Source organism: Lycium barbarum, chromosome 10 (assembly GCF_019175385.1).
Source record: "Lycium barbarum isolate Lr01 chromosome 10, ASM1917538v2, whole genome shotgun sequence".
NCBI classification, from domain to species: Eukaryota; Viridiplantae; Streptophyta; class Magnoliopsida; order Solanales; family Solanaceae; genus Lycium; species Lycium barbarum.
Genome location: NC_083346.1, coordinates 49,057,009 through 49,076,569, shown reverse-complemented (window position 1 = coordinate 49,076,569; position 19,561 = coordinate 49,057,009). Strand labels below are relative to the sequence as shown.

The 19,561-nt window shown below is 33.3% G+C and overlaps 1 protein-coding gene across 1 annotated transcript; it reads right to left on the bottom strand.

Annotated features, from left to right (window-relative positions):
• Positions 1-5,197: 5,197 nt before the first annotated feature.
• On the bottom strand, positions 5,198-15,133 carry LOC132615001 (protein TONNEAU 1a-like). Its single transcript, XM_060329555.1, has 8 exons — positions 14,879-15,133; positions 8,728-8,860; positions 8,244-8,332; positions 8,029-8,151; positions 6,778-6,911; positions 6,660-6,685; positions 6,426-6,582; positions 5,198-5,395 (listed from the first exon to the last, which is right to left on the bottom strand). Exons 1-8 carry the CDS (start codon positions 14,963-14,965, stop codon positions 5,350-5,352), a joined length of 795 nt encoding a protein of 264 aa, XP_060185538.1. The 5' UTR covers positions 14,966-15,133; the 3' UTR covers positions 5,198-5,349.
• Positions 15,134-19,561: the final 4,428 nt, after the last annotated feature.

Below are 19,561 nucleotides of genomic sequence, written 5' to 3'. Positions count from 1 at the left end.
ATAATGGACAGATCTTTAAGCTATACAAAGTTGTTTCGTATAATGCTTATCTTTAGTGTGATTTTAATTTTACTAAATGTTTATCTTTATCATGAAAGTTTATGCATAAACTAACACTCATTTGCACTATGTTTTTTTTTCTTCTTTCTTTATCAAAAAAAAATATTGTACATGAATAACATTCAATAATTTTTTGGCCATATTCCTTGAGTATTTAAAGTCCATAAGAGCTTTGAGAACTTCTAACTTTATGCCATAATTTTTGCAAATGTAAATAATCTACTACAATGAAACTTTGATTTCTGAAAATAATCGAGACTTGTAAATTAGGATAGTCAATAACTTGGTCTTGCCTCTATTGTTGTCAAGGCGAAATCCTAGAAAAATGTTGATTTTGGAAAAGGAATTAGGCCATCTTTGGATCGATTGAGCCTTTGTATTAATCCCCCCCCCCCCCCCCCCCCCCAATGAAAATTATCCCAAGTGTCCAAATTTTGAGCCTTCTTACCTTTTCTTTTAAAACAAAAAAAAAAACACATATTTATGCCCATTATCCTTTTTGCTGGATATGTGCTTAAAAGGACGACAAGTCATATTTGTTGATGAAAAACATGTCTACTTCTTAGAGAGTACTTCATGAAAGAAAAAGAAAAAAAAAGGGACCTATATATTCCTAGTATTTGCAATAAAAAGAGGGTTATTAATTAAAACTCTCATGATCATCTCTTATGAGTAATATCAAGTCTTGTATAAAGCCATCCTTTACATTTATAAAAGCCAGGAAAAAGAGAAGTCACTTTTAAAATATTCTTGTATCATACCAACCCTCAGCCTAACATTACAAGCCAATAAAAGTGCTAAAAGATTCTAAAGTCAGTATTGATCTACATTAGTGGAGATCGACAAGAAAGGCAAGCCTGTGGTTTATTGAACTTATCTTGAAACAAGCAATGTTCTCAATATTTTTCTTAAATCAATGAGGTGTAGTCTTCGAATTTTGTTTGTTTATGAATGTGCAAATCTCTCTCTCTCTCTCTCTCTCTCTCTCTCTCTCTCTCTCTCTCTCTCTCTCTATATATATATATATATATATAAGTTATTATCTCTTGTTTTTATTTCCTCGAGACGAGCAAAGGTTTAAGTGTGGGAGAATTTGATAAGTGCATTTTGTTGGATTATAAATATATAATTATTCTTACAAAAACATAAAAATTATCATTATTTTTTCATATTTTTAACAAAATATTGCAGGAATGAATTAATACAGGGTCAAGTAAGATATCACAGAAAAACACAACAAAGTGGGGAAAAAAAAAAGGAGCAAGAGTGTCATTGAAAGAATACGGAAGTCATTCTATAACAAAACCAAGAATTCATAACATGTTGTCATGCCAAAACTGTTACCAACAAACAAAACGGTTACGAGAAGTCATAACATGTTGTCATGCCAAAACTGTTACCAACAAGCAAAACGGTTACGACCAAGTCATCTTATGGCTATAAAATGTTGTCAAACTCTGGAGGAAAGGAACGAACTTGGCTTTTGAATCATTCTAGAGAGTAATTTTCTTTTGAGTTCAAAATAATTTTTCAAGACTGGAATTACTCTAGTTCCTGATTTTAATTAAGTAGGGGAAATTATTCTTCTTGATTATTTCTTCTATTTTCTTATTTAATGGACATGAATATTTCCATTATCAGTATGAACTCCAGCATGGAGTAATTTTTCCTTTTGTTGGGATAGTGATGAAACTTGATATATTTTATAATACTATTTCGGTTGTTTACATTCTTGGCCTACACTTTTCATCTACATTTCATTATGTGTTGGAATGATGGTTTTAAATACACTGTTATCACGTCTATATATTTTATTTCTAAGTTATCATTATATTAATTTTGTAATTCTCACGCAGCAAAATTAATATATATATATATATATATATATATATATATATATATATATAACAGATGAATAGAATAGTATAGTGATAGTAATTTTTGTTAACATATTATTCCAAGCCCATAATCTTGCTTGCCTCAATTTTAATTCTCACAGAGGAATTGTTGTAGACAAGATTATTGGTTCAAAGTAAAAATATTCTCACGAAGTTTTTACTATTTTTTGCACAATTCAAGCAAGAGAATATTTAAATTTAATCGTCACTAGTTTTAAACCAATTAATTAACATAAACTCACGGAGTGTTAATTAATTATTTATTTTTTAGTGTGAAAATATAATTGTATTAGCAATAATCGATTATTCTTTAGAGAAATGCACGTAGAAACTGAGATTTTATAATAATATTATATCAAGTGAATTCAACGATTCCCAACACTTTCTAAATATAATTTTTCCGGAAGTAGTTTGGTTTTAATCTAAGTAACTTTCATTTCAAAAAAAAAAAATAACTCACCTTTCATCAGTTTGATTCTTTCAAATAGTAGTAAAGATATTACAAATCTGTAGCATAGGTTGTCCAATATCTGTGGGACGATATCATAAACTATACTAGATTTTGGCAAAGTACGAGCATAAAACATTATACAATTAGCTTCGTCAATAAGTTGTTATCAAATGAAATTATGAGTGGCTAATCTATAAATACCAAAATAATTTATTTCTATCTCTAACTAGAAATTATATGCTCACAAATTCATAAAATATTATAATGTCTTTTTCAATTTACGATCGTAGTCAATTTGAAATAACTTTAAATACTTGAAATTATGTTAGTTTACCAAACATTAAGTTATCTCTACCTTTTTTATGTGTACTTATTCCCGGTAAACTTGCTTCCTTATAAACAATTGTTTTAGTAAACTATCCAGCTATGTGACTAAAAAAACTTAATTAATAAACAATACAGAATTAAGAAACAACCATCTTAAAAGAATTGTGCGTAGAAAAAACGTGACACAAATAATCTTTTTAACTAAATTCATTATGGAGTACTTTTCTATTTTGATCTTGGGCTCGAGCTCATCACAGGCTTCACGCGACTAGTTTGGGTTAAGAAATACAGTTAACAGAATAGAGATTTACATTGGATACAAGTAGAGAGAGAGATACTGCTAGAGAGAGGGGCTTACGTCTGAAGATTGGTGAGATGAATGAGTGAAAGACGTATGTGTTGTGTGGAGCTTCCAAGAGAGTGAGAGAGACTATTACTTATAGGATACGCAAAAATAAAGCAATATTATGACAAGGAAGGATAGGGCATCCTGTGTGGAGAGAGAGGGGTTTACATCTGAAGATTGGGAATATGAATGAGTGAAAGACGTGTGTGTTGTGTGGAGCTTCCAAGAGAGTGAGAGAGACTATTACTTATAGGATACGCAAAAATAAAGCAATATTATGATGAGGAAGGATAGGACATCCTGTGGGCTATTTTTTTTTTATTTCTTTTTACGAGGTCCTCCGTAACAACTCAACACCAAACTTGGAACATGAGTAACCTTGAACATCACCATTGTCTTCACTGGAAAACGAATCAACATCACACAGATTTAGCAGAAAACAGAGATTCACTTTGGATTAGAGAGAGAGAGGGGCTTACATCTGAAGATTGGGAAGATGAATGAGTGAAAGACGTGTGTGTTGTGTGGAGCTTCCAAGAGAGTGAGAGAGACTATTACTTCTAGGATACACAAAAATAAAGCAATATTATGATGAGAAAGGATAGGTTCGACATGCCTACATCTGATTCCCTTGAGTTACGGGGTTTATCTTATTGAGTTCATTGAACAAACCGACAAATAAATATATTTATTCGTATAGATAATTTAAAATTATGATTTTACTTCAGAAGTTAATTATTTGTGATCCTTAGTTCCTTATGTGGGATGCACATAATTAATTAATTATAATAGAGAATTTATTTTTTTAATCAAAATACTTGATTCAAACATGTATAATCACTTTCTTATCAAAAATTCGATCTCTCTGTTATTTTATTTTCATAGGTCAAGATTTAAAAGCTCATACATTTCCAACTTTGGGTTATTGTTTTGTCGACCATTCTGAAAAGTTAATGGAGGAAATAATTATTTAGACTTCATATTGATTTCTGTGTTCTATATTTTTTTTTTTAAAAAAAGCACAACTATGTTTGTTCGTTTTATTAATCATTAAAACTTGGTTAAGCTTGAATGTATGTTTACACAAATTTACTGGTAGATTAATGAAATAGAATATATCATAAATTCGTCAATTTGTTCAATTCTTCCAACATGTATTAAATCTTAAAATGTTAAATTCATAACTCTAATGAATTGAAGTGATTGAATTCATATTTCACGTTGCCTAGAACAAATCGAGAAAGAAAAAACCAGCAAAACAAAAAAATTGATAAAACCAAAAATAATTGTTTTTGGTTTCCCTTTATAAAAAAACTTATAAAAATTGAACCAAATCGAACTATGAACGCCCTTGATTATCATATAATGTTTTCTTTGTCAAAGTGGTCAACTTTAATTTTAAATTTTGCACTATTACTAATGTAATATACAAATGTAATAGTATAAGATTTTAAACGTGAACAACCAAATACTTTCATGTTTCCAAGAAAATACTACAACAACAACAATCCAGTGAAATCCCAAGAAAATACCTTCATACAAAATCAAAGAAAAAAAATTCACAATGTTAAAGAGACATTTGTTCTGCACATTTTCTAGCTTTTATCATTCTTCTTAGGTAAGGAGTAAATGAACTTAAAAGTCGTGGAGTCGCTGGTATTACCTCGAATATGAAGTTAAAAATTTGAGCTTTACTATAAAGTCATCATCAAGATTGACAATTGCAACCGTTATTATACCTAGGAATAGGGGACACAAATGAACTGTCAAAAAGTAGGTAAAATTCATTATAAAGTAGAATATAAGATCCAAGACATTGAATGTAAAGTGATTTCTTCTCGTCTGCCTATGTCTTAGTAGATAGATTTACCTGATACCAGGTGAAAGGGAGTAGGCACAAGTAGAATACTCCAGGTGCATACAAACGGACACAAAAATAAGATTATCCTTATTTGCAAAAAAAAACAACAACAACAACCAACAGTTGTAAATAATAACTAGCTCTCTCCAGCCACTCAAACAAAACCTAATAGAAGAAAAATAGCGTAAATACTACACGAATGAACTTAGCTAACAAAATAAGGATACTTGTAAAAGAGAATAAAGAGGAAAAGAGGAAGGAATAAAAGCTCATAGCAACTTACTAAAAGCAATATACAGTATTTTAATCATACGCAACATCACAGGCCAATACACAACATAGCATTTCAGTGGTTTAAGATAACATCAGTTCCCACATTAGTAATTTGGAGACCATTTAGCTACACCTACTCTGCCCTGCCATCTTCCTCAGACATGCCATCCCCTCCATGCCTGTGAACAAATTTAGTAAAAAGTTGAGGCACAACTACACGTTCAAGATAGTATGATCAAATTTAGCAGAAAGACATAACTACATTTTTTACCACAATACTTCAACAAAGAGAACGAGAAATATTAAAGAGTCAACCACTATACATAAGTTTTTCAGAAGACCACACCAGCTCATCAGCTGTCCTAGGTCATTAGTACTCACTGTGTTCTTGAATAGTTTGCCCTTGTCTTGTGTAAGACAAACTTAACTTGATCTGATAGAGAGGGAGCACTTCTTAAAGGGGGGTGATGTCATTGATATCAAATCACAATATACTATTGCCCTCGAAGTTATAGTAAGAAAAGGAAGGTCTCCTATTTATCTTAATGGAGGTATGACAGTCTTTAGATGTATATCAGAACTGAGCTTTCATATATAATCATCACAGCTAGAACAATAGTAACAGCGTAAGGTTTCCTGCCCATTCTCAATTTGTAGGTTTCTATTAGGTGATTCCTCAAGGTGATGCCTATAGCTATACGTCAAAGTGGTAGCACACTTGTCTCAACTCATTGACGTGATCTACCTACAATTTCAATCCCCCAGCTGATGAAAGTCTGATAAGGGTGCCTGGATTTGGTAGTTCTTTACACACGTCACCAGTGAATGAGAAACCATCATCGACCAACAGGTCCCGAGGTTACGAAGGCTTAATATCTGATGAAGTTCGATTTTCCATCACAAATTTGACCTTCTTTGACCAAAGAAGAGCTAGCTACAGACAAACTTAAACCGTACCATACATTAAAATTGTCTAGTTATGCTGCAGAATGGCATCTATGAACAGAACAGCTGCATTAGTTGAAGAAATAAGGTTGTCATCTTTAACCTTACTGACCACCCACAAGTGATGTATTTGTAACAGCCACAACTAAAAGTAAGCAAATCATCCAGGACTCACTTTCACCAACTCTCTAACTCCCATACCCATCCAACAAACGTTACATGAAAACCAAATTTAAAAATGCAATCCAGTTTCCAAACACATACCTCCAGGAAGTGCTAAGGTTCCGAGCTTTTCTGTCCAGCTGAAGGTTTTCTAAGGCAGATGAAGCACGACTTACATCTTCTGCAAGTTCATCATTGTCATATCTCCAGCTGTATTCATCCTTCCTGTATCCAGATATCGACGAACCACCTCTTCTATCTAAAAATCTCAACAGTATGAGTAAGACTGAACATTTATCCTGGAATTAATACAAATAAAGCAAGTACACTACTCACCAGATGACTGGGCAGCAGGACCTGGTCTGTGGAATGAAATGGTCCCAAGTCAAGATCTCAAATCCGAAAAGAAAAATAAATACAAAAAAGATGACATAATAGCGTCTTGGATGAAAACCTTCCCAGTGGAGGTAAGCCCCCAGCAACTGAAGATGAAGAAGGCCTCCTCACGTTCCTTGTTTCTAAATTGGGAAGAGAGTCAGCATCTGGTGTTGTAAATCTCCTCCCAGCACCCCTTCCTTGAGATAAGTTCTGCAACATAGATTTTAAAAGCTTTTCATGATACTGAATCCTACTAGATAGACTGGTATATTCATTATTCACCATAGCCAATTCGAATGCAGGAAAACATGAACTACAAATGCTATAACTATCATTTAATGGAGCTACTTTAACATTTAACGGCTCTAACCACACATGGAACAAGAGACTGTTAAACCATCACAAAAGGCAATGGAGATTGCAACACCAGGCTAATGATCAGTTTCTACCAACAGCAAGTTACATGTATTAACATTGATACACTTGTGTACACTTAAAAATTTTGCAAACCAGCATCTGCAGAATAGGGAATACTCTTTACTAAGTCAATCGCATGCGAGCAAGGTTAATGGTTCAAACACAAACCCCTGGTATTGATTGCACAAGCGGATATACCTCATGGAACAAAGAAAAGAAAGAAGTGTTTGTAGTAGAACAAAAAAAAAACAAATCTTGTTGAACTGAATTAAGCTTAATGGTCTTTTTTTTTTCTTTTGCTAAATAAGCTTAATGATTATTCATTGTCTTATTGGACAGTATCACTAGTAAATCATGAGAGCTGTCCAATTAGGCCTAGACGCTTCCAACTTAATGGAGCAATATTTACTTTCATCCTCCTCGGTGATTTGCCTCTTGCGACCTTTAACAAAATTCTGTTGGTTTACATGTTTTCTGACTAGCAACATGCTTTTTTCCACCTAGGACCACATTTGGTCATAGTTCTGCACTTGTAAACAATTTATCAATCTATGAAAAACCAATACGAGGACATTTTGGATACCACATGGAGAGAGGGCCCACAACTGCATTAGGATGTTGAGACAACACTGTTAACAAGCTGAGCTATTTATACATTTAACGTATTTCGTACATCTTCGTTATTGAGTTCATCCTTCTCAACTTTTTATTCTTTTCAAGGATGATAAAATTGTATTCCCAACAAACAAGTTCCTAGTATAGGATTATCAATGCTAATCTCCCCACTATTCTTTTTCTTTTTCTTTTAATGTTCTTCTTTTAATTCTAGTACAAACATAAATATAAACAATACCATAAGCAACTGACAGATATGTCTGGAAGTTATCTAATATAAGAAGTTTTATCGAACCTCATACTTCAAAAATCCTTCGAGAACATCCAAAAGCAATGGACCACTGTCCCGATTCCTGTTAAGATCGTATCCATTTTTGCTGCTAAATTCTTTTAGCTCTGGTTTCCAAGAATCCTTTTGCTGCAGACAAGTGGTCTCTTGTAAGTTGAAGTAATAACTGACAATTTATGCAAAGTGGTTCAAATTCATTGAGGGAAGCTGTACATTATTACCAAATTACACTCTGGTAAATAAACTTTATGTGTGTGGTTTAATTGAGCCCAGTCAAAGTATTCACATATCAGTGCAGTTAGCAGCCTTCCTGCATTCAGCAAGGGAGAAAAAACAAAAAGTTACAAGAAATCAATATGAAATATCAACTCTTCTCTAACTACTAAAACACCTATCACATCACCAGTTTTTAAAAAAAAAAACTAATAAAACACCTTCTCCATGCATTGCTTATAACTACAGGCCTGAGGTAAGAGGCATTTTACCATAAAAGTAATATTTGGTGTTCAATGTGTAAATATCAGTGTACTATGTAAGAATTCTTAAGCAACTATACGTGTTATCCACTTTAAGATAATTATGCAAGGGAAATAGAAAGCACATGTAATCTATAACACTTCAATAATCAAAATAAAATAAAATATAAGCATGACCGTAAAGCATAAGGGGTAAAAGCCCAAAATAATTAAAACATGTAACTGAAACCTGAAGGGGAATTATGGAGTTGCTTCGCGCGCTCGTTGCAGCTACCCAACAGTGCAGGAGGCAGGCCTTCGTCCTTTTCAATTGTCCTATCCTCCTCTTCTATCGCCTCAAAAACGCTTGCTCTAAGCTCAGCCTAAGAATGTAGCCATGCAAAATGTGTAAATACCTTGTGGATCAACCAGATTTCCAATCTATATCAACAAAGGAGAGTCCTGAAGAAGGATTTGCATGTGACAGCAAAATCTTGTTTCGATAAAAAAGATCATCAGGTTTCATTTACCATTCTTTATCGAAAAAGCTACAAAAATTTCACTATTATTACAAATTCAACATAAAATATCAAGCATTTGTTTTCAGCTTTTTTTCTAATTACACTTCCTCTGTCAAGGTAGTAACAAGTAGCTCTCATGATGTGAAAAACAAGTCAAGCTTTTTATACGCCAAGTTAATCAGACATACTTTTTTTTTTTTTTGGGAATAATCAGACTTTTTTCTTTCGCACTACTGGCTTCAATTTAAACCTCCTTAATGTCTATAATTTGCTCACATGATTGTTTGGAAATTCTACTTCAGAGTCGTACAATATTTTCAGTAAACTCTAACTAGTCATCTAGCGATGTACTTTTTCCATGACCAATTAATGAATCACAAATTAGATTGTTAACCTCTTCTTTTTTTTTTCTCTTTGACGATGTTAACATAGATTGTTAACCTCTTTTGATTATTACTTTTTGTATCATTCATCAGCCAGTCAAATTGTAGAAATTTACTTATCATTTATTTGTAGTTGTATTACTATTACAACCATATATAAGTGGGAATCAAAAGTTTTGTAGTCCTCACATTGAACTTTGATCCAATGAAGCTTTTACATGTGGCTTTTGTGTCTTTTTCCTTATTGCATATTCTTACTTTTACAATTTTTCTTTTTTTTTTAATGACATTTCACTTGGGCATTTGTAATTGGTTAATGATATAGTAACTTTTATGAATTTATTTTTTGCTCCTTATTAAATTATTTTTACTCCTTTATCTCAAAATAATCCCACTTGTGGGATTTTTGTTGTTGTGTTAGATGATTCTAGAAGATGAAAACATGAGTTTTGTTAATACAGGTGAAAAGAAAATACATTATTAAAATCTTAAATGAGTTCAAGATAAGCGTAAAATGAGTTTGAAGTAGGGCGGAGCTAGAGTGTCGACAATGGTCTCGATCGAACCCCGTAGCTTTGGTTCACAAACTTTGTATTTAAATGATAAATTATTAATTTAGTACTGAATAACTTAAAAAATAAGAATTCAGAACCCATAAATTTCAAATGTTGGCTCTACATCTGAATTGAAGTAATTAATTTAGTTAATAATGAAAGTTAAAATGTTTAACCTCATTAAACTAGTTAGTATTAGAAAAGCAAGCAGCTATGTTGCTCGAACTCTCCAAAATGTTGACGTACCTGTGCCCGGATCCTCCAAAAATGCACAACTTTTGGAGGATCCTACACGCACCCGTCTGCATTTTTAAAGAGTCTGAGCAACATAGGCAAGCAGCACACAAGTACCTACATGGCTTTCTAATTAATAGAGAAACACATTTGTACATTCACCTCTCTTGGTTTTCTAGAAGCCTATACAGCTTCGTGGTGCTTCACGCAATCTTATCTTACGGTTTATGCTGATAGCATCCTAGATGGGATTCCCAAAATGTTATCATTCATTGGTATTTCCTTTTGCTGCTCTCTCTCTACATCTTGATCTTTCACAATTCATCACCATAAGTTTCTGATTTCATGGTGCAAAAAGTTGCAAAATTTTAACCCCCTAAATCACCCTCAAATCTATGTTAACTGTTCTCAGATTAATTATCACAGCATGGAACATTCCCAAGTTCCCAACTTTTCTCTACTATTCCTGTTTTTTCCTGGGTTGCGGATGGGAGGCCCATAGTAGGGGCACCGCAAGGGGAAGGAATGGTGGGGAACGAATCTTACACTTCCAAGATACAAGGTAGCAATTCAACAGTAGGTTATAATTTAATCCTCCTTGTCCTGCAAGTGACAATCTTCTCTCTAAGGTGTCATTTGGTTTAGATACAAGTTATGCAGGGATCAGTAATTTAGAGATTCTTATGCAGGGATTAGTAATGTGAGGATTATTTCATGTTGGATGTTTAGTTTGGTTCTATTACAAATTAGTATATAGTGTATAATTTAAAATATTTGTTTACTTTTTAGCCCATAATAATAAAGTTTGTCGACTTTTAAGAGGGCAAGTTTTGGCATTTTAATGTTTTAATTCAAGTATTATTTAATACACATTCTTATTCAATATTCTATCCTGCATAAGATGATACACATATTTCCACATTAACTTATGTAGGTACTATGTAAGAAAAGAAAAAAGCTAACTAAACATTGTATTAGCTATGCTGGATCTTATACCAAGACAATTCTACGATATTATGCTGATTTTTATACATTGATTAACTCTACTGAAAGACCAACCAAACGGCACCAAGCACCTAAAGGTTGGACCCTTCAAAGTCAGTAACTCACACTTGTTCAAGCTAAAGTCAAACTTAATTAAGCCGATAGAATCCTATTCATTTGTGCCCAATTGCGGGCTTTAGATCCCTCGGTGACTCATTGTCTCCTGACTATCCCCATATTTCATGGATTCTTACACCTTAACCACGTTAATTGCGAGGCTACATCCTAAAGGCATTAATGACATCACATGATAAAGGTGGTAGTGTTATCAAAGGCGCGCTTAAGCCCTACAGCGAGGCTCAAAACATGTTGAGCACTTCGCCTCGCTTTATGTGCGCTTCAGTGTCGTCATCAAGGCTTTAAGACATACTTTTCCTTGCCAATGAGCCTCTCTTGATGAGGTGACACTGGATGATTGATATTTCACTTTATCGTAATATTTTTACAATTTCTTTGTCCATATATTTGTTATTCATGCTTATTATTATTAATCTTGGACTAAACATATATATATTTGTGTTATTGTACCATTGCGCTTTTTTCATTAAAGCCCATGCTTTTTTTGCACTTTGCGCTTAAAGCCCCAGCTAACCTTAGAACTTTTTTGAGCTTTTCGCTTTTGATAACACTGGGTGGTATGCTTGGGACATGAATATGAATGTTGAAAGTGGGTAAATGTTTGGCGTGAAGTCCGCGTGAGGCCAGGCCAACTGCAGAACTTTGGCATAAGTTGGCGCTGTCAGAGAGTCCACACAACGGAGGCCACGCAAACTACAGAACATTGGTATGAGGTTAGCGTGTTGTCAGAGAGAACACGCTAGCTGCAAAACTATTAAGAAGTTCCAAAAACGTGGATTTTGATTCTCACACAAGAGGTGGGACCTAGGGCACAACTTGAAGAGTATTTTCTTGTCATTCTACGTCACCCAACCACCAATGCAAGATTTTCATGAGTTATTTATGTTATATGACACTCCATAACATGAATTTTAACATCAAAAATCTTTTGATTTGGTTAGTCAAGAAAACACATCAAGAACCCAAAAGGCTAGGGCTTTAAGATTTGAACTTGTTAAGGTAAACCCAACTACTCTACTTTATTATTATGTATATTTATAGAGATTAAGGTTTATGGTATTGTTATGCGGTTGGAAAGTCAAATTTAACGAAACTTAGTTTCCACCATTTATGGAGATTGTTGGGCAGATGATGTTTTTTTTTTAGAAAGAAAAGATGATGGAATATTTAATGGGCGTTCGATATTGTGATTTAAGAATTTGTTTTTGACAATTTTAATCCGTGAAATTGTGGAATTGGGATGGTGTACTTAGTTCTCACAAAAGTAGCGAGCTCGTAACAATTGAGTTGAACTCGATTATTTGTAGATTGAGAATTGATATGGCTTGAAGGATGGGAGAGGCCAATTTTGATTTTAGAACCTAAGGAAAGTTTAGGCGAAACCTCTAAGTGTGTTTTTGGCTAAAAGCATGCCTACTATGTGTTCGGTGAGATGTTTCAAAGGTTTTATGAATTAAAACTTGTGAGGACGAGCAAGTATGTAATTCACCATGTTCAAAAGTTTGATTTGAAAAAACCGCAAGGGTGGCTCAGTTGGCTGAGCATGAGGCTTTCATAATGGAGGTCTCAGGTTCGAAACCCCCTGCCTACGACAGCAGGGGATTTGTCTTCTGGAAGGAGCTCGTCGCACGGGGCTTGCCTAGTGCGGATTATCTCTCCTGTGTGGTTTGCGACTATTGTACAGGAGCTGGGTTTACCCTGTGTGCACCTGAAGGGTAGTGGCTGCGGGTTCCCATGTCATCAAAAAAAAAAAAAAATTGATTTAAAAAACTAATTTTGCCTAATTATGAATTTTTGGATGGAAGCTAAGCAATGTATACTATGTTGTTTATTGTTTGATTTAAATGTCATGCTTAGTCATGAACATCTTGATTCATGATACGCTTCTATAAATGTGATTGTAATATACATGTTGGAGTGAGAATGACACTCTTAAGTAGATCAAAGTCTACTTGAAACAGCCACCGTCAACTTAGTTATTATGGGATGAGGGCAACAAAATAGCCACAGTTACTCAGTTTTTTGGAGTGAGGGTGACACTACCATGTAGAGCAAGTCTACTTGATATAGCCACAGGTTTACACAACGTTGCGAAGTGAGGAAGACACTGCCAAGTAGAGCAAGTCTACTTGAAACAAGCCACAATTATGATTGACTTCAGTGCTTGACTGTATTACAAGTTATACAGTTTTCAGTTTCTCTCAGCTTTCAGTTAACAATTTCCAGTTTGAAATGTATCTGTGCAATGTGTGCATTTCATATTGTATTTATCTAGTCCCACCACTCAGTAGGTCCTCTATGAGACTTACTGAGTACTATGACAGTATAATAAGCCCTCATGAGCCTCTTTACCTTTTTTGATGCAGAGACGGGTAACGTTGAGCCTGGTACCACCAATTAGATCTTGCGTTCTCCTCAACATCTTTCGCTTGTCTTGCGGTGGGAGTTTCACCCTTCATTTCAATTTTCTTTCAATTATTCTACTGTATGCCCTGAGAACATATGTAGTTCCTGTGCTTAGTCTAGATGGATCATAACTAGTTTCAGACCTAGTGAGTTTCAATTATGATTGGGGATCTTTTTAAATTTTTTGATAAAGTATGATTGGGGGACTTTTGACAGCTGCTTTATGCTATTCAGTTGAGATGTACGTTTATCGATTTCAGTATTTTGCAGTTTATTTGACTATATTTGCTAGCTCTTCAGAAATTTCGTTGGTGTATAAAGTTTTTCAATTTCAATTCAATGATTCTCTCAACGGGGTTAAGTTAGTCTAGAGTTGGTCGCATCCCTAGTTTTGGATCGTGACACAAATAACCCTAAAAAGACATATGCACTTTCTAGAAGTAATGCTTTAAAATCAGAACTTCATGTTTGTGTGATGATAATGAAGCAAATGAAGATAAAAAGCATACATGCTGCGACTGGTCAAGTCTGATACTTAGCTCCTTGGATATGAATTAAACAGTAGAATCAATCATGTTAGACATATTCATTTCTAGACACTGATCTCTAATCACTTAAACTATGATTTGCATTACCCAGAGCTTTCAAGTATACGCTGGTGACACCTAACGCTTTCACTACAAGAAAATATATACATCCAAACATATAATCAGCCAAAAGATATCTAATTAAAGCTTTATGGGTTATTCCAAGCCATACCCAGAAAAGAAAAATGGACAAACTTGCAAGCACATATACATAACCAAAGAAACAGAACCTCCGAAAGATTCTATTTTTCAGTTTGTAACCAAGAAACTGAGGACATTAGTTATTCATGACACCAATTTTCACTACAAGAAAATATACATCCAAACATATAAATGACATATCAACCAAAATGTTTTTTTTTTTTTTATTGCATACTGGTAGGAAAGGGGATTACAAGATGGGAAATTGAACTCTCACCAACAAAGTGATCAGTTGAGGTAGCCAACTACTAAGATCCCCAACCAAAAAGTATGTAATTAGAGCTTTATGGGTTATTGGAAGGGGATACCCAGAAAAGAAAAATGTAGAAAATTGCAAGGAAGATATACATAACCAGTTGATTTGAGAATTCAGAAAAAAGGGAAAATGCATACTCGGATCTTGGCAAGGACGCCTTTCTTCTCAAGGGTACGGGTGACAAGGGTTTTGAGGTCCATCATTTCTCTCGTATAATCATCCATTTCTTGTGTTGCTCTCTGCTACAAATTATCTGATTTTTTCGGATGGTTCTCTTCTCATTCAAGGTTCGTTCGCTCCTCTTTGCCTATGCGATTTTCTTTTTGTGTTTTTGAAATGAGAAATGTTCAAAGTTTATGACGTGATGGATGGGGGTGGGGCCGTATGAAATTGAAGGTAACAACGTTGACTTAAATTACTGCAATTTGACACTTACATTTTAGGACCCCAATATCAATTATGGATAGACACCTTTAATTTTGAAATCAAACATTTACGCCCGTGTATTATGAAAACTAGTCATCGGACACGTGCACGTGTATATCGAGTCAGGTAGTATTTATTAAAAAAATATTAACTCAAATATTAATATTATTAAATCAATGTGAATTGTCTTCATATGATGACTTGTAAACCATTTGATTCTTTTAGCTATTATCTGCTCATCAACTCTTGTTCACAAGTATGAGGATTCGTTCGAAATTCATTATTTTTTATTTTTTTTGATATAGTTCAATGAGATAGGTGATATTTTATCCAGATCTTCTTCCTTCAAGTTGTGCCTAATTATTTCTTTTTCTTCTTCTTCTTTAAGCCCCAATTCCTTTTTTTTTTTTTCCTTTTCTATGACTACACAAAAAATTGAGTTAACTTGATTCTAAACTACCATGACAACCATTTAAACATAAATGAAAGAACGAACAAGACAATTTTCAATAAATCTAGACAAACTACTATATTTGAAAAGAAGTAAATAAACACTCTACATATTCCATTACAAAATGAAGATTGAAATTCAACAACCAATCAGGCTAATATCTAAAATGTTTCATTGTGTTTATTTCGTCATTCAAACTCTTAAGCAAGTACAGAATATTTTTAAGACTTGAAAAGGTAAGTTCACCATTGCAATCACTCAAGAAATGTTTTTAATAAGTACACCATCTCTAGACTCTAATATTAAAAAATAATTCAACCCCAAGTTAATAGAATGAGTTATATCTACACCCTTAGTAACATATAAGATACACACAATAATAGAAAAAAACAGAGAAAAGTAAACCTGAAAAAATTTGGACACAGTTAAACGCTAATCATCTTTAAATTATAATTATTTTGAAGAAAGTATATCATTTAAATAATAAATCGTAAAAATAGATTTAGAGACACATGACTTGTAAAGCCTTATATACGAATCGAGGGATGACACAAAAAGAAAGCACCATATTTACTATGATCCTTTGATTTGAGGACCCTTGAGATTAGTTAGATAAGAGTGCTTCCCATGAATTAAATAATTGTTCAAATATAATTGAAAGCAAAAGATTCCATGTATTTACATTTTCCATCTTTGCTATGTAAATATGTCAACCAACCCCTCCTAATAAGAATTAAATTTGGACTACATCAAGTGTAAGGCTATATAATGATCCTTGCCTAACTAAAGTATTTGATTTGAGTGTGTTGGACCTAAATTGATTTGAGAACTTTGGGATGAGTTTATTTTGTTAATTGGGTTGGGTTTAATGGTGGGTCAAATTTAAATGTGATCAAATTTAAACTGGGAGAAAATAATATCCACGTAGGCGCCACGTAGGATAATAAAAGTTGGGACAAGGGGAATTAACGGTTCAAGAGTAAATATGCGCCCACAGTTAGATTGTAAGGGTACCTTTTTCCGAAAATACTATTACCCCCAACCACCCTTCCCCCGTTTATAGATTCTTTCACATAAATTCCCACTCACTGATCTCAATTAACCCACCTAATCAACCACTCCAGAAATTATTTTCAAACTCCTTAATTATTCACCAACAAACTGTTGGCTGCAACACTCTAATTTAAGATTAAATCAATCTCTAAGTTAACAGAATGAATTACACTTACACTGTTAGTAACGTACTTTCACCGTATTAAATTGTTTGTCGTGTTTCTTTTTTACATATCCCTTAAGAAAATATTAATTAGGAGAAGCTTTTTGGAGTACTATTTTACTCTTATTTATGTCTTAATATATACTCCCGCCGTCCTATATTACTTTTCCACTTTTCGCTTTAAATGCCCTTAAGAAATCATAAATAAGAAGGGTATTTTTACTAATGTACCCTTTAATTCTTTTTAATACACTCTATTTATGTTCCTTATCCATCAATACAAAGTATTGCCTCAAACTAATAAACTCAAGTTAATGAAGTATCCAGATCATTCATGCAAAAGTAAGTTCACGTTAATGGAGGAGCGTAGAGCATATGAATAGACACCATCGTACTTGAAGTTTTCATTGCACTTGTAATCCTTTCCTCCAAAATCTTTCCAAACTGATAAATTAGGCAATTAATGCACTCTTTTGACAAAACGTGTACATGAAAAAGATGAATAATGTAGCAGTTTTTTTTTTGGGTACTATACGATATTTAATACTGTTTAGACTTTCAAAAAGTAGTTGTTTTAAGGGTAAAATGGGAAAAATTTAATCAATTCTATCTTCGTTTTGTAAATTGACAAGTAATTTCGGACATATATTTTTAGTGATGTGGACAAGTAATATGAGACAGATGGAGTAATTTTTTTCATTGAATGTTTACTCTATTTATGTGTCATTTCCATCAATGACACCATAATTGAGGTGTTTGTAGTTTTCAAGAACAATTACTACTAAGGATAAAATGGGAAAAAAAAATTAATTTTATTTTAAACTTCTAAAATAACAAATAATTTGAAACAATTATTTTTAAAGATTATGACAACTAATTCGAGACGGAAAGAGTATAAGATAAACAATTATAAAAAGCACGTAAGTAATTTAAATGCTATAATCATGTCCTGACAAACTCAGTTATAAGGGAACTTGGAAACACATATGTAAAGGTATAAGCCTCTTGCTTACTTGGATAATCATGTCGATGATGCACTGTTCTGATGAGAACTTTAAGCATATAACATTGCATTGTTTTTCCAAGTGGTAGTTAGGGTGCTTGTCGCTGGACGTTTTGTATAAGGTTCTCTTGCGTGAAAAGCAAAATGATGCAACTATCTTCGGCAGAGAAAAGCAAGGCTCTCTTGCGTGAGCGTAGGGATATTTAATTCTTTATTATACATTAAATAGAATAGGAAGGGCATTTTAGTAATTTAATTTTTAAGTTTTGGAGTTCATGCTTTTAATATAATATAGATATAGATAGACAGATAGGTATTCACTTAGCGTTCGGTATTCATATTGGAACCCGATCAAATTCGATTATGCACCGAAAACTCCCGTAGGATAAAGCATTTCCGAACAAAAGCAACTCTGTACCCACATTATTCGGTACTGGTTTAGAGTTAGAATGACACAGGTCACATAAGTTATCGTTGATCCTTGATTCTTCCATTATTTCAAGTTTTTCAACTTTTACTTGTGTCGTTACCTTAATTATTATTGTACAAATATAAATATATTTTATTAGCTGATATTTTAGTATAAATTTTGTTGATTTAGGCTTCAGGCTTTTAATACAAACACCAAACTTTGAAGTTTATTCCAATCAAATACGATATTTTTGTAAATAGACAATTATTCTTTCCCAAAGTTAGATGATATAAACTAAAATATGCATAAAAAGGTGGTGGACTTTAATATTACTTAAATAGGTGGAAAATAAATAAAGAAATAGATACTCTATGCATGTCATTGCAATATGAAGGATGTGAATACAGTTTAAGGAAATAACATATAAAATTATTTCTATAGATGCCATTGAAAAATGAAGAATTTAAACTTACCCACTTCGTTAGTGACCTGTACAACGTGACTAAAGTTTAATATATTTATTAGAAGGAAATTCAGGAAGAAAATACCTTAACTGTAGGTTCAGAAATTTATCCATTTTGAAAATGTATATGGACAGTCCTACGTGAGCCCCAAACGGTGGGTTTGGTGTTCCTAAGAGTAGCGTTCTTTCGGTTTGCAAGTCAAAATAGGGCATTTAAGTTTAAAAGGGCATTTTTGTAATTTTACTTTCAAGTTAGGAGTTAATGCTTTTAATATAATATAGCTTATTAATCAAACCATTATGTTGCAATTGAAGCAGTTATTCAAATACCTTATAATTGCAATTGAAATAGTTAAACAGATTCTGCGCATGATAGAAAAGAAGTTGAGCGTGGGAATGTTCATTATATTAATTTGATAATTGTTTTCTTAATGATTTAATATTTATTTTTATTTAAATGTTGATATTGCTTACGATTTTTTTTTTACATAAAACACTGACCTTAGATGTTTTGTCCCATGAAGTAGAATTGAGAAGGCATGGCTTTGATCCATGCTCAAGCATGAAATGTTGTCACCATGTTTTATCCATAAACCACTCCCATTTCACTTGACTTCCACGTAATTGCAAGGCTTAATTGATGCCTTGAAAGATCAAAAGAAGTTGGAAAAAGGAGGTTGGCCGAGATGAAAAGGCATGTTCAATTGTTCGTGTCCGTTATTCGTAGACCATTTGGAAAATTGAATAGTTGTGACTGTTGGCTTTTTTTTTATTTTTTATTTTTAATAAATTGTGTTCTAGCAGGCCTGTTGTGACTGTTGGCTTGGTGCTGTCCGTAATTTTTTTATT

Excerpts from the sequence above, each read along its gene's own strand:
- LOC132615001 (XM_060329555.1), bottom strand. The coding sequence starts at position 14,965 with ATGGATGATTATACGAGAGAAATGATGGACCTCAAAACCCTTGTCACC. Across the intron at positions 8,861-14,878 it reads GCGTCCTTGCCAAGATCCGA|GCTGAGCTTAGAGCAAGCGT; the intron begins GTATGCATTTTC and ends CTACATTCTTAG. Across the intron at positions 5,396-6,425 it reads AACCTTAGCACTTCCTGGAG|GCATGGAGGGGATGGCATGT; the intron begins GTATGTGTTTGG and ends ATTTGTTCACAG.